This window comes from Motacilla alba, chromosome 5, assembly GCF_015832195.1.
Source record: "Motacilla alba alba isolate MOTALB_02 chromosome 5, Motacilla_alba_V1.0_pri, whole genome shotgun sequence".
Taxonomy (NCBI): Eukaryota; Metazoa; Chordata; class Aves; order Passeriformes; family Motacillidae; genus Motacilla; species Motacilla alba.
This window is the reverse complement of record NC_052020.1, coordinates 29,639,355-29,655,066: the sequence shown is the minus strand read 5'-3', so window position 1 is coordinate 29,655,066 and position 15,712 is coordinate 29,639,355. Positions and strand designations below refer to the sequence as shown.

The window sequence follows — 15,712 nt, the reverse complement described above, 5'->3', positions numbered from 1 at the left end:
GTCACTGAAAACACTACGTAACTCTGACTTGAAGCCATATATTATATTTGTTGCACCACCTTCACAAGAACGACTACGTGCTTTATTGGCCAAAGAAGGGAAAAATCCTAAGGTAAGGTGTCTTGCACTTCTGAAACCATGCAGGGTTTGGTGAGCAAATGCACGTACTCCTTCCTTGGGATGGGGACACGGTGACAGATACTGGCAGTAACCGCTGCAGTGCACCAGTGTAGTTGTGCTCCAGGTTGGTAGGCAGACCATGCTAAGGGAAGGGTTTATTCAGGATGCTTTTGCATAAAGGGATTTGAGAGGTATTAGGCAAGGGAATGCACTGCTAAGTCAGTAATCCTGGGGCACAGTGTCTGCATTGGGGTCCCCGCATTTGAGTGCAAAAACATGACCTTTTATTTCAAAACTGTGGAAAGCTCAGTTTTGTCCTCAAGTAAACCTGCTATGGAGCAAAGGATTACTGGTTTTCATTTCAGAACATACCTGCCTTTGGAAAAGCATTTACTTGAAAATCCAAAACTCTTCAGATAAAATTATTTTAATGCTTGATCTTGTGGGATCACTCTTAATTTTTAACCAGTCATGTCCAAGATCTGAGCTTATGAGATTTAGTTTCTCAGAAGTTAGTTCTGCAGAATGGACTTGAAAGCCAAAGATTAAACCAGGACATAAGAAAGCTCAGAAAAGTTCCTTATCAGGCTATGATATACCAAGTGCTTATTGCTCAGGCAATGGAATAGGTTCATCATCAGCTTTTTAACTAAAATCTACCCTGTAGTGATTGACAGGCGCCCTTTGCCACTACAGTATCTTCAAAGTACTAATTGAGCATAATGCCATTCATACTAAGGGAAAACAATCTTCCAACATAACTCACAGTTATTCCTGACACAGCTGTTGCTCAGGAATCATAACTCACTGTGTTCTATGCCTGTGTTGTTTTGCTCTCCTTGTTTGATGCAAGGGTGATTTATTACTGTGTACAAGATTTGAAAATCCATTTAAATCCAAGTATTGAAACAGAGGAAATTTCCTTTTTTTCCTTTCCTTCCCCCCTGCCCTGGAGCCTTTATATAAATACAGTATCTTATGTATGATCTGTATTTTTATTGCAGTAGTCAAGGAATCCATTTGCAATGAAAGGGAGTGCATTTCTTGGTGTTAGACTGTGCCTGTTTTCTTTCTGATTAATGATATTGGAGTTGTATTTATTTCTGTTGGGTACATGCTCCTGAGTTAAGCCCCTTTCCTGATTAAGAAAAAAATATTTCTTGCATGTATGCCCTAATTTTGCTCTGATTTGATCAAGAATGTGTAATGACTAAGAAAAAAATCCTGAAGGCCTGAAGTTCCTTTTGAAATATCCTCCCTAGAATATTACCTCAAAAATTACACCTGAATATTTCTTCATACAATACAAAAATAAGTTGAGAAAAGTAAACACACTTTAAGAATCTAAGTGTAAGAAAAATTCTGAAATCAAAGCATTTCTACTTCTGCCTTTGTATCATTTATCTACACTGCAATATTCTTGCTTTTAACATATGCCCTTCTAGCTCCCAGATGGTGTTTTCCATATTTCTGCAGTGTTGTTCACCTGATGTTATGGTGATTTGGTCAACCTAAATATGTAACTCTCACTGTGTGTGTCTCTCACTGCTGTGTATTGAACAGTGGCACCAGTGACAGCTGTCTCCTTTGGCTGTTAGGTGTTGGTAGTGCCACCTGAATGCTGCCTTGTTCTGCACGGGCCTAGTCTCCTTCAGTGAGATCAGTGTTGTGCAATGAGCAGTGCTAGATCTTCCTCATTTTCTTCAGCCTGGCCAGTTATTTACTCTTTGCCACTCAGAGTCAGTCAGGACTGTCTTGAACGCCCCTAGCTTTCAAATATGGATCATGGTTGAGTGTTCCTGTAAACTTTTCAAAAGCCAATAGCAACACCAGGAGTGTTCCATGGAAAGAAATGGAGTTGTTCCCTTTTCGTGCTGTTACTGTGGGGAGGAGGCTTACACACCTACACTAATTCTCTGTTTCTGATTGCAGCCAGAAGAGCTGAGAGAAATCATAGAGAAGACAAGGGAGATGGAACAGAACAATGGCCACTACTTTGATACAGCAATTGTGAATTCTGATCTTGATAAGGCATATCAAGAGTTACTTCGGTTAATAAATAAGCTCGACACAGAACCCCAGTGGGTGCCCTCCACCTGGCTACGATGAGAGCAGTTCCAAGGGACAAATGGACTTCAATCCAGTTACCTTTCCAAGCAGATCGTGTGTAGGTCTGCCCAATTCTAGTACAAATGCATGTGAGCTCTAGACCTCCGTGGCAGCATCCTTTGCCAGTGAAATTGCGTGTTACTGAAAAATGCGCTGATCAGCTTGTGAGCCGATTTAACTGATCTCAAGATTGTCCAGGTTTTCTTTCTCTGTGGTCTAAAAATGGAGACCATGTCAGTACTAAATTCTAAAGCTTTAGGTAGATTTTTTTTCTAGCAACTACTTTTATACATAAATCCACTTTTTAAACTTAGAATCACCCTTAGGACAAAGATTTTAAGTGTGTTTGTGTGTATATATATATATATATAGTCCATACTGTCACATAGTTATAAATATGAATGTTATTTAACACTTAACTTAATGAGTTTGTGGGACATGATGCTAGTTCAGGAGCATAATTCTACAGATCATTGGGCAGAGGAATAATCTACACATGAAAAATGTCAATGAGAAACCTCTCCTGTTCAAAAAATACACAGAATGAAGATGCTGCTCTGGTCTGGAGCTGCCCTGTGAGGCTTGAGTTAATATTTTAATTCTCAAACATTCCGCTTTCTAATAGCACTGTATTGAAAAATGTGTATAATGTAAATATTTCGATCCTTGTGTCTTTTTAGTCAGACTTTTAAAATCAGATTTGACTGCACAGTAATTTTAGGTCCAATCAAAGATGACTATTATATTGAACTTTTAGATGTGATATTTTTACGGTATTTTCTTTAAAATATACCAACTGATTGGAGCCGCTGTTTTTCACAGACTTGTAGAGATAGAAAGGCAGAGGGTATATTTTTGTTAAAATATATAGTTATAAGACATGCTGCTTGAAAGTCAACTAAAATTCTCATGTTTTATAACAGAATACTGACTAATACAGACTGATGTGCTGAACATTGGAAGACAGTGGGGTTTTTTAATCTCTGCAAACGGTTCATGTTGTGGCTGTTGGACTAATGGACAACTAACTGGAATTAAAATAGCTGAATGTAGCAGCTACTGTGTTATGAGTATTGTAATTCACTAGCCAACTTACTGCCCTGCATTTGCTCAGTACTGCAGTGAAAATATGTGTAAAACACTGGTAACTGACTGAGAAGTCACAAGAAAGGGGAATATTTTTAATGGTTAAAACAGAAAACTTGAAATAAGGGAACAAAAGATAAGGTCTGTATCCTAATGCATTCTGCAAAGCAGGTGGGAACATCACTGCATCCTCAGATGATTCTGGCTGTGAAGGTTTAACTGCTATGGCTGTGCATCTGCAGTGGGGCTGTTGTTGCTGACACTAAATGAATAGTAGCATCTTGGCTGGTTTGGGTAGCACAAAGAACCTTAACTGTGAATATCTCTTTTAGCCATAGCGTTTCTTTGTTCCTACAGGTAAAACACTGGAGTTATGTCAATGTCTATTTCACTCCTGTCTAATGTTGAAGGATAAAAAAAGCAGTTACTGTTTTCCATTCTGTCTTGCATATATTCTTTCTTAAAATGTTGATAGAACAAATTCATACCCATAGTTAAAGAGCTCAAAGTATAGAGCAGATATAAAGAAAATGTCAGATAACTGTCCTAGGTACTGAACTAATAATCAGTACATTTTTGTGTTGAAAAATTGAAGTATAGAGTGCATTCCTATCTTGCTAGAAAGCAAAATTATTTGCTGGTTTAATTAATATTTAGGGCTGAAAAGCAATTAAGCAGTTAGTGGGGATAAGTAATGATGCTTCAGAAAGAAAATGGGGTGGAAACTTGAATATCTTAGTTCAACTCAGCATTAGAAATAATACTGTGCTACTGTTGGCCTAAGGGCTGGGTATTCAAAACTGTGGCTTTTTGCCTCACATTGCAGGCGTGTTCTCAGTTTCATCCATAGTTTATGAACAACAGCAGTGTTCAGGTATATTGGAAAAACTGTATTGATTCTACCCTTTTTAAAGAAGGATGATTGTAAATGTGTTAGGCTTTTGGGTATTGAATGTTTCTGGACAAGAAGGTGGAAAGCAGTGAAACATATTGAGTAAGGTTAACCTAGCTCAGCTGTGTAGGTGCTGCCGAAATTCTGCCAGTCTCAATCAGCTCAAGGTGGTTGCTGCACCCCTTTAGGTATTCAGTGTTTATGGGCAGCATCAGTCTCAGCAAATCACGCCATTATTTCACTCATGTTTGTCTCCCCAGTTTTTCTGAAATGGTGTATAGAATCTGTTTTTATACAAATGAGCTTTTGAATGTAAATTTAAAGCAAATTGCTTGAAGTTGAGCTCTCCTAATTCCAGAGGCACACAGAACTCACTGACATCCATAGAGAGGTGCTATGATAGCTTTTAACCAGTGTTAGCTTTGTCTCCCTCCTGCTGAAAGGAAGAGTTTGAGCAGCACTGAAATAGGTACCTGGCTGTCCATCTGCTGCCAGCTTGGACCTGGAACTACCTTGTGTAAGAAATCATTCTGTCTTGTTTAATAAAGAATCTGTGCTAGTTCCCTCAAGAATAAAAGAAAATACATAGACATCACTGGTAGAACTCTTCAGCCTTATCCCAGGCTTTGTTGTGAGCTGTATCAGACTGAAATGAGTGTATTTGCATTTTTACCAGTCCAGATTTAATTAAAAATAAATGTTAAATGAATTGCATAAAGAATTTTTGAATGTAATTAAATGTGACTTTTAAAAATATTAGATGGGGGGGTTCCATGCCTTAAATAATTAAGGTAACTTTACTGAGACCTGTGGTTAGCCCCACATTTTACTTTTATACACATATCTGCACTCTCTATTTTGAGACATCACAAACTGCACGCTAATGTAAAAATGTAAAATATTTCCAGATTTAAAATAAATCACTGTACAATTTTACTTCTTGTAGTGGATCTTAAGAGTCTTCTTTCTGCCATTTTGCTGAATGTGTGAAATATGCTGTGACCCATCAGTGCCCTGCAGTGCCCCAGTGTCTCTCTTTCAAGCTGGATCTGTATCTTACAACAGACTATGGACCTACCACTCAGTTGTGCTGTCTGCAGCTACACAAGAGAAGTGGCCTTATTAAATTCATACAATTCTAAAATAAATTTTTAAAGGTGTTAGTAGAAATTTATTCCTTGTGGTTACCCTGTATTTGCAGTTAAGTGCTGAGTCATGTTTTAAACAAGATGCTTACCTTGAATAGACTAGACTTGTACTGAAAACTATGACCTAGCATTAGTCGTGGGGCATGTGTTTCGTTTGCTGACTGCAAACCACTGTCTTCAAGAAGAACACAACCAATGTGTTCAATGGCTGGACATGGCTGTGGACTAACAAGGTGGTGACTGGTCAAAGGTTGGACACAATGATCTTTGAGGTCTTTCACAACCTAAATGATTCTGTGCTTCTGTCTTTAGGAAAACAACTCTTCAAACTGAGCAGAGTTTAGTGACAGCCTGCTGATCAGCCACTCTCCTGCACTCCACTCATCAACCTTGGACATGAGAATCGCAGGAAGGATGGATTGCTGTGCATTCAGCCCTGCCAGCCTACTGAAGCAATGAAGATTTGCAGCAACATGTAGCTAGATGGTTTTTTTCTATGTGCTTCTGGCAGGAGGGAGCCACTTCTCCATAGTTCCTTGTTTAAAGCAGTAAAGATTAAGTAAATGTGGGCACAGGCTGTAAGAGATGCATTCTGTGTGGTTTCCATGGCAGGGGTAAAGGGTGAAGCAGAGGTTTTATTTTGAAATCAACACAACAAGCTTTTAAGACAAATCTTCTAGCAACTCGAGCCAGACACCAGGTATTTTAGCAGTTAAAATCTACACTTGTTTCTAGCACAGACAGTACACAAGTTGGCAGAACCTCTAATAAAACCATAGATATTTTAGGCAAATGGTAACAATCGTGCAACAAAAATATATCACAGAAGACTGTGGATTTCATCAACAGGTTAGAAAACTAGAGTTTCCTTCACAGGGATTTTACTTCAGCTGTGCCAATACCGGCTCTAAGCAACTTGACCGTTACTAGTTCAGCAGCAAAGAACATTACATGCATCCTCCTCCCTAAGTAACATTTTTCTCTGCTTGTACTAGGAAGGGGAGCAATTAGATGAATCTGATTAGGCAAATCCAGAGCCATCCTTCAAAAAGAAAAATACAGCTATCAACAGTCATTCCTACTAAGTGAAGAAAGGCTGCACATGGACTAGAAGGCTTTCCTTAAAGCATCTGACCCATTTATGCCTTCCCTCCTATGCAGTTCCCAGTAATGAAGTTCCCAGATTTCTAATCTCCCAGGAGAAATCCACAATCCATTCAACTCAAGACTTGGACACCAAATGAGAAGCCACGTAAGTATCTTGGAGGCAACATGTCTTGAATTATATTGCAACTGGACATTCTGTATTTTGGGTCCCCTGCTCCCAGCAACTGTGCAGGGTTACTCGAAGAGAAGGTCTTCATCTTTCTCTTCTGCTAAGAGATTGGCTGGCTCACTTTCCTCCCCAGCAGCCCTCCGCAGCTCCCGTTCTTGATCAGACTTTTCTTTCAAGACTTTTTTCTTTTCCTGGATCTTTTTAAGCCTGTGAAGAGAAACGCAGCTTTATCTGTGAAGCAAAGAAGCAAAAATGTTTTCATACAACTGGTTAGTAGCTATACCATACAACTTGGACTTGATAAAGCTACCTGGAAAAGTTCCACAGGAAACAAAATTCTCTAACAAATACCAAATTTGGCAAAATGGCAAAAAAAAGCTTTTTTTGCTAGCTGCTGCAATTGAAAAACTTAACCAAGCGATAAATTATATTCCTGACCCTAAGCACTGCATTATAGTATTCTGCTTGTATATCAAGTTCATTCATTTCAGATCTGACATTTTTGTTTCAGGTGGCCCAGAGCATTGACTGTATTGGCAAAGGTGTTGTTAAAGCAGAATACCTCAGGGTACTGTATCACATCATTCCCTCTGGAAGAACAGTGACAGCTATGTACAAATTAATGGAAGGGATTCATTTATAACTTTCAGACAAGTAATTGGGGAGTGCCTAGCTCTGGAAACTCCATGTGCAGTAAGAATGAGGTCGTGTTTAACAATGTTTGCTTCCACATTTGGTGAACAGTTCTCCTAACTCCCTTCTGAGGAATGGTCTATGTTAGGAAGAGACCACTCTAGTCTTTTGAGTAGTCTTTTACCTGTAGAATTCCTCTCGTTCTCGTTCATCCAGTTCTGTGATGATATAAGAAAGAGTACGCTCGATCCTGGGAATAATCACTAAAAAAAATATAAGGAAGTTGGGACTGCTGTTATATTAGCCAGGAAGGTATCTCATGTATTGCACAGATGTTTTTTGATGTCAATCTAGTAACTCTTTTGGCTAGGGGAAATCTATGTCTTTGATGGAAGATCATACTATTTCCTGACGGACAAGTACACAAAATATTAAAAAGTCCTGACAAGTGGACAAATTTGAATTAAAACTATGTTCTTCCATCACATTGTTTCAGAAACTTCAGTATAGCACCTTTACTCAGAATTATCCGTTTCAAAAGGCCATCATGAAAACAAATATTCAAATACAACACAATCACAAAACAAAAGATAAGACACTAAACACAGCTTTAACACCAAATTGCACAAGCTCTGTTTTAGAATCATTTGTTGAAAGAAGAAATCTGTTACCAGCACTACCAAAATTATTTGGAAGGCTGCAGTGGAAACCTTTTCTAAGTCATATTCTCAGTGATAAGCTGCAGTTAAGGCCTGTATGTTCAAAGAAACCAGTTTATGAAAAACTGCTGAAAAGGATGATTTGGAAACATGGACTGAAATAGATTACTGTGTACATGCAAAGATAATTAAATCCAGGATATCAAAACTCAGAAAGCAACTTGAAACAGTCAAAGCACTCTGGACACTGCAGCAAAAGGAATCACAGCCAATGTTGGGATTGTGGTAGTACTTAAGAATTGGCAAGAAACAAATTTACAAACAAGAACATGAAGAACAAAGAATTCAGACCAAAGAAAAATACCAGGTTATTGACATAAGGACTGTTCCATCCAAAACCAAGAAGTCACCAGCCTCTCCACTGGGCACCACCATTACAGTTTAAAAGTTCATTAGAGTGATTAAAAGTTAAATATATTTGAGTTGTTTGAAGTTTATTATGCTAGCTATTGGAACATCTAACATACAGAAACATCATATCTTTTGCTTCTCGTCAACAGGCTTCACCAGTTAAGTCAAAGTCACAGCAGGGACTGCAGAATATTTGTAAAACTTTTGTCCTGTAGGTTCTTAATACAATTTCCTGATTACTTTCTCATGCTTGCCTCTTCATTTATCTCTGTGTCCTCCAGTCCATTCCACTGGGCTTTTAATTTTTTTTTCTTGTAATATGCCTAATTGTAATGCTTTTTTAGAAAGCATTCCTGAACTGGTGAGAAATTCTAACAAGAATGGCTTCCTTGACCCTGCTCCTCATCTTGCACAGAGACAGAAAAATGTTATGCATCCCAAATGGAGAAATACTCACCATGTTCAATTGCATTCACACGTCTGTTTGTTATTTTAATGGCTTCATCCAAAGTAATAAAGGATGTCTGATGGAATGGGATTAAATAGTTAATACAGAACAAGACAAATTCAACATTCCCATCAATTCTGTACAGAAAACCAAAGAGTGCTTGAAAGCCAAGTCACTAGCACGCTGAATACTGCACATTAGCAGCTACAAATACCAATTTTCCCAAAAAGTTTCTTCTGAGCATTAAAGAATATGGATTTCTCTGAAGCAGTAATATAGCTAAAAAAGGTTTGCAACTTTGTAAGCACTGGGACTAGATTCAGCTACAACTACTGAGAGATGACACCTTCATTTTAGAAAAGTGAGAAACCATCTATCCTGTTCTTTTTTAACTCTCACCAACCTGTAACGAGGCCAGTTCCACAAGCAGCTCCACAGCTTTGGCATAGTTCCTCTTCAGTTTAGCCAGCTGTTCTCCACCTCTGGCCAAGCCAGTCAGCTCATAGCCTGAAAAAAACAAAAATCATTGCTATTATAGTGTTTCCTTACTAGATAAAAATTATTACTTCACACACTACAGAGATATAAAGGGCTTATCAAGTGAGAAGCTAAAGCCTTTGCCCATGAACAAATTGTCTTTATAGTGGTTTATGTTGTGCATGTCTCTAGTAACACTTAGAAGTCTCAAAATCTGGAAATACTGAGGAAAAAAAAAAATCTGAGAAGTCTCCTCACCAGAAAAAGTCACTGATTTTGGAAAGTAGAACCTATTAGAAGTTCCTAATAATCCCTACATGTCACAGGAGCACGCAAAACATCAAAGGAAGTAAGTACCCCTATGGCTGTGATGTAAACTGACTTAGCATTAAGACATGACAATATTTCTGTATGAGCATGGAATAGCTGTAAGTCCATAAAGACAGAAAACACTTGGGTTGTACTTACTGTCCCCTCCTTCCTGGTAATGTTCAAAAACTGGCAAGGTTACACCTGAAAAGAGCGAAGAAAAATGCACGTAAGAGACATAAAGGGTTACAGATTTATGAAGTACAGCTCACTTTTACCCCATTTGTTTCTAATTATGTAATGGTAGAAGCTTTGTTTACAAAATATTCCTACATAGCTTGGAACAATTAAGTCATGCTGGTTCTCACGTATCATATGGAACTTCAACATTGTGTTGAATTTGCAGAGATCAAGACCCATGAAAAATTCAGGGAAGTATTCTGGTTCATTCTGTTTTATTATGTTTAGTAATACCTTCCCTTTCTAAAGGAATATTTTAATCATTCTATCCTGATTTATCTGTCTTGTTTTCTTTATAGAAAATTGTGTGGATAGACAATTGCTTGAAATTTATTTAACTTTGGGGCTTAAGTCCTGATCTGTTTTCCAGTAAAGCTCTACGGAAGTTATACTTTGTCCAGAAATTCAGAAATTGAATGTGTGTAAACTGCAGTTTACACACATTAATTTTATTTTATGAGAGGTAAGTAACAAAATATAAAAATCATAAGCTGTATGTGAAAAAAACAACAAATTACAAGTGTTCATATAGATAGATAGGTAAGAAAAAAAGGAGACAGTGTTTGGATACATTCCTGCCTATTTCCAAGTCTCCTCCCACAATTCCCTTATGAGCTGAAGTACTCATGGCCTGGAAAGGAGTCACCTGCTACGTTGTCTTTTTTAGCTCTGATCTTGACTTGCGCTTTGTTCACATTTTGGATCACAGTGGTACTGTAAGGAAGAAAACACAGATCCTAGTCAGGAATGTTGAAGTGGTTCATTAACTCATCATTATTTACCAGATTAATCAGTTATCACATAGCAGCAAGGACCTGGAAAGTGTTGTCAGCTCAGTTCTCCTTGCAATTCATTGCAAAGTCTTCAAAGCTAACAGAGAAGCTTTGAAAGAAACAGGTTTCCAGCAAAGCTTGGAAAAGATGCAGAGTCTAAGAAATGTAACTTTAAAAATGTCTTAAACCAAGTTTACAAAGCATAGCTGAAAAACTAGCCAGTTATCTGGCAAATTATTTTAATGACATTGAGTCTAATCAACCTGTAAGATTTCTTTCACAATGAAAGTGAAGGAATTTCAAGGATTTAAATGCAAACCAAGGCCACAACATTTTGTTCATTTTAGTTTCTAAATATTTGTTCTTTCAGGCCATTAGTGAGTTTATTTACCCACTACCATATTAACAAACTTGGACTTGTACAACAATTCATCTTGAAGCATTCCAAAGTAACTTAAGGTCTTCCAAGAACAGGTCACTAGAGCTAGCACCTCTGCTGAAGTCCAGTTTACTTACAGGGTGGAATCTGACTTGTTTATAGCTAAACACAGTGACTAGTCAGGACAGAAAACAGCACTATATCCAAAGGAAAGGGCAAGAAGACTTTTCTTCAGCAGCACGCAGATTACTACTGTGTCTGATCACTTGGCTCTTCCCCATTAGTTGGTAATACCATCAGCTAATCTTAAACACTTCCCCATGCACACCTGAATGAATGACACGAACACCCTAGACAGAACTGTCATCTATTAAAATACAATTAAAGTATCCTGCTGGAAGAAAATGATTTGTTTCCCTTCTTGCACACAGCCCTCTCTAGCCCTAATGAGCTAAAGGTCAGTGAGGTAGGAGATAAGAACAACTGGTAAAATCACTGTGTGACTTACTGGCAGAAAAGAGCACACATTACATCTATCCTTCAAATTTACAAGAAAGACCAAATTAACAAATTGTCCAATACTCTGATATAAATTCTTGCTTCCCTACGTTTTTGGTTCCAAGCCGCAAAAAGCAACACCTTCTCAAACCAAGGACAAAAAATTTTGGCAATCTTTCCACTTGGTTTAGCTTCCAACAGAGTTTTCATCATGCAAGTCCTCTCTCTACTGTCTTTGCGTAACAGAATTTAGTTCATCCTGTCCACTGTCATCTTTTTTTAGGTGCCTTTAAGAATTTAACTTTTTTTCCAAAAGAGAAAATAATAATTTCTTGACAGCTCTTTCCCATAGGTAGAACATGCTCATGGAAGCCCAGCAACCCTCACCTGAAATCTCCTGCTGTGAACTTTGCCTCAGCAAGTGAAAAGGCAGCTTCTCTCATCACCTCACCCATCAGCATCTTAGTCTGTTTAAAAAAAAAAAGAAAAAAAAGGCAGCAAATACAAGGCACATTGTTACTCTTTTTCCAGGATAAATAACTAGCAGCATAAAGAGAAGAAATTGAAGAGGGTGAGAAAGTCCTATATACATAGCTTACTCTCAAACTGGAAATTGTAATTCTCAGGTGACTAACAAAAAAAAAATTTCAGTTGTTTCACATTGTAGAACTCATAGAAAAAGCAAAAAATATCTGTCTTAATCTTGAAATTCTATTACATGGTAGTTAAATAACAACAATAAAGTGGCTCAGTAGGAAAATACTCTTGTTTCACATTGTATGGAATACTATGAGACGGCTGAAGTTGGTTTTCAACATACAAATGTATACAGCTTCGTGAAGATGCACTCTCCTCCCACTCTGTTTTTTCCCAATTTTTACAGATTTGTAGCCCTTGTAGCTAAAAACTATTGAGAAACACCAGCCTTTGTGTGTTAGACAATGCAGAGGAAGCAATGACAGATGATGAGAGTTTGTCTACAGCGTGGCAACAAAGGACCACTGCTAACCATGGCCACTGCAGCAGCTGCAACTAAAACAGTACAACTAAACCTATGTGATATGGCAGAACAGAACAACACATAGTAGGCTCTACTGACTATCTCAGATTTGTCACCCATGTTACAAAGGAGGAAGGAGGACTCTGTGTTTCTTCATAAAGGAACAAGTCCCATCTGAACAAAACTTCTGCTTGCTGGTGCACCTAGTCATGCAGGAAACACTATGGATATGCAGTATCCCCTCAAGCCAGATAAAGCAATAAAAATGGGACTACAGAACATTTTAACACCACACTAAGACTGTCTGGAAAGAGGTGAAGAATATTAGCTCTTCCAAGTTTCTCTATCACTGCAGCCAAAAAACCAGAATTCTGCTCATGTGTTCTCAGTAGTCTCACTTACAAAAAACACATTAGCCAGAAAGTCATCCTATATCCCAGCCTATCTAATGAAGTTAGGAGAACAGGAATGCACAACAGACAGAACAATAAAGTGAGCCAAACAAAGAAAAATTCTACTTTACCTACCTCAATAATTTTCTTAAGGATCTGCCTGAATCGAAGCGTCAAAGCATCAGATTTTTTCTTCAAGAGGTTACGACCTGTTTGGGCTCCTTTCAAACGAGCCTTCATGATGGTCTGAGCCCTGGTAAGCACAGGAATAAAGAAAAAAAATCCTGCATCATCTGAAGGGATTAGGAAAAAACTTCCGTGAAGTTTTCTGACATGCCTATGACTGAAATTCTGAAGCAACCATGAAACACCATTGCAGTAAAACAAGATGGCCACTTCAGGACAGAATTTTAGATTCCCATTTAAAATCAAGAGAATTTGTATTTATCTCCATCATCAATGAGAACTACAAGGTTAATTGACAAGACATCTTTCAGTGCTTCTATAACAGGAAATAAGAGTTTTCATTTTTCTTCATGACTTAGAAGTACCAGAAACCAAACGACTCCAAATACCCACTGTCACTGTGACACTGGTATTGCTTTTAAGTTCTTTTACTGCCATGTCTTCTCATGTCTCACATCTTCTCAAAATCAGACAAAGAAAATTCTTCATGTGGTCATAACAGTTGATGCCATGTTCTGATTTTACAGAGAAGAAGATGCAGCAGTTGTACATTCTGGCTTCCTATGCTGCATAGGAGATTTACAGGCTATTAAAGACAATCAAAAGCAGCAACAATTTAAAAGGGATATTAGTGAGTTAGCTGTAGCTTTCACCTTTACATCCAGTAGCACACTTGTAGGTTTCTTGTATGAAATTAGGAACTGTACTGCTTTCTACAGGCAGGCACTGTGCACAAAGGACTCTGCTTAAGTCAAGCAGAGTTACACACTTCCTCTCTGACCTTGGAAAAAATAAGTATAATTAAGATTCTATCTACACAGTGGAATCCATTACTGGCCACATCAACCGGCATGTGATGAGAATAGCTCCATTAACATCTACCAAATACGTACAACTGAAAACCATGAATACTTCAGGAATGTTTATGATTTAAAAAAAATCAGAGACTAAAAAGGCAACTTTACTTTCCCAGCAAGCAGGTGTCTGCCATCACCTTGAACTAACTTGTCTGCTCTGTTCACCACCTGCCAGAGACTGGCTGGCCTTCTAGTTCGAGCAAGATCTCACTCGCTCTGAGAGTGCAATAAACAAAGTCTTGTTTACTCTCAAGGAAACTGAGCAGCTTCTGGAATTGAAGATATCCAGCACAGAAGAGGCTCATACCAGCAAGACACTTTATAACAACAAAAAAGGCCCACAAACCAACATAAAAAGTAAACCTCGTGAAATCCTCTTCTGTCAGTTAACAAAAGTAATTGTTGCAGACACAGGTCATCTTTATTTTGCCATTCTAACTTATATTCCTTTGGGAACAGCAGGTGATGCTGTCTATCACCTCGTTTGAAAACAGGCTTGTAAATATTAGGCCTTTGTACATGACCACCCTCATGCCACAGTGACACATCACCTCACAAAACCAGATACCTTTCAAAAGTGATTGAGGTGCCCCCTCCTTGGACACCTAAACTAAATGTAAAAAAAGCACTGCCAAGGAGCAGGAGTGAGACCAGATGGCTTAGTGTACACAATAATTCATTTCTGTGTATGCAATAGTTTATTTCTAAACTAAATTTCAAAACAGAACATTTACCATGTAATGTATTAATCTTTCCATATAAACTGTTACTTTATATGTCCTGAGCTCATACAGAGTGAATAATTAATATTTTATGTTTGAGGTTTTCTGTCCTTCAAGGCATCCTTTTTATTATAAAGATTATGTGCAGGCAACCCCCTTTTATGCAAGAAGATTTGAAACATCCTTTCACCTTAAAGCAAAGAGAAACTTAACATTGTTATTAAACCAGCAATTTTACCAAATTGTTTGTGTTAGTTCCAATGTTGGCAGGTTTCTAAGCCTTCTCAGGAGACATCTGATTTCATGACAAATAGTTTGCTGTCTGGAGCTGGAAAATTACCGGACTGTCCACTACACTGGGAGCCCTTTACTTCCTTCTTTTAACGCTCTATGTCCAACCTCTCGCGAAGCAGTATCCTCTGCTGCAAAGTCAAGGGAAGCTGTGGTTCCCTTTGTCCATTTTCCCTACACATACTTTCTACAAATTGTTCTTTTTTAAATAAGGTTTGCGTAATCACACGAGTTTAAATATCACACCCGGCATCTCGGTGCCGGGCCCTGCCACGGCCCTCTGAGGACGGACGGAGCTGATGCGGAGCCTGGAAGCAGAATGTGAACTTTAGGACCAGCGGCCCTCAGCGGCTCCGTCGCAGAAGCGGGGCAGCCCCGACTCCGAGCGCCGAGCCCCGATGAGGAGCCCCGCGCGCCCCGAGAGCCGCCGCTCCCGCCGCCTGGGGCACGGCACGGAGCCCCCGCGCTCCCTCTCGGCGCTATCCCGACCCGTCCCGGCGGACACTCACATCCGCGAGGGGAAGATCTCGATGCGGTCCTTGGCCGACATGGCTGCGGCGGGTCGCGCGGCGCGGCGGGGCGGGGCGGGCTCGGGCTGTCGCCGCTGTCGCCGCCGGGGCCCGGACCGGCTGTCGCCGCTGTCGCCGCCGCCGTCACGTGACTGGGCCCCGCCCCCGCGCGAGGCGGTGCCCGCGCGCCGGGGACCGAACCCGGATGCCGCGCGGCGCCGGGCGCGCCGCTTGCGGTCACGTGTCCCCCGGGGCCGGCAGGAGGAGACGCGATTGGCTGACGCCTCTGCTCTGGCC

At 39.5% G+C, this 15,712-nt stretch overlaps 2 protein-coding genes across 2 annotated transcripts in view; one reads left to right on the top strand and one right to left on the bottom strand.

The window, feature by feature from the left end:
* The window catches only part of MPP5 (membrane palmitoylated protein 5), a 55,282-nt gene extending 49,901 nt beyond the window's left edge, over positions 1 to 5,381 (top strand). The window contains exons 13-14 of the mRNA XM_038137180.1: positions 2 to 112; positions 2,053 to 5,381. Of these exons, the coding sequence (XP_037993108.1) occupies positions 2 to 112; positions 2,053 to 2,229 (288 nt within the window). The 3' untranslated portion in view covers positions 2,230 to 5,381. The remainder of the gene's footprint in view (position 1; positions 113 to 2,052) is intronic.
* A 574-nt stretch (positions 5,382 to 5,955) lies between these two features.
* ATP6V1D (ATPase H+ transporting V1 subunit D) lies at positions 5,956 to 15,606 on the bottom strand. Its single transcript, XM_038137183.1, has 9 exons — positions 15,416 to 15,606; positions 12,986 to 13,103; positions 11,846 to 11,925; positions 10,455 to 10,522; positions 9,728 to 9,772; positions 9,186 to 9,289; positions 8,792 to 8,858; positions 7,449 to 7,527; positions 5,956 to 6,838 (listed from the first exon to the last, which is right to left on the bottom strand). Exons 1-9 carry the CDS (start codon positions 15,454 to 15,456, stop codon positions 6,697 to 6,699), a joined length of 744 nt encoding a protein of 247 aa, XP_037993111.1. The 5' UTR covers positions 15,457 to 15,606; the 3' UTR covers positions 5,956 to 6,696.
* Between the last annotated feature and the right edge of the window lie 106 nt (positions 15,607 to 15,712).

Coding starts and splice junctions, on each gene's coding strand:
- ATP6V1D (XM_038137183.1), bottom strand. CDS start 15,456: ATGTCGGCCAAGGACCGCATCGAGATCTTCCCCTCGCGGAT. Junction 9,773..10,454: donor TAAAAAAGACAACGTAGCAG/GTGACTCCTTTC, acceptor CGCTCTTTTCAG/GTGTAACCTTGCCAGTTTTT. Junction 6,839..7,448: donor GAACGAGAGGAATTCTACAG/GTAAAAGACTAC, acceptor TTCTCTTCACAG/GCTTAAAAAGATCCAGGAAA.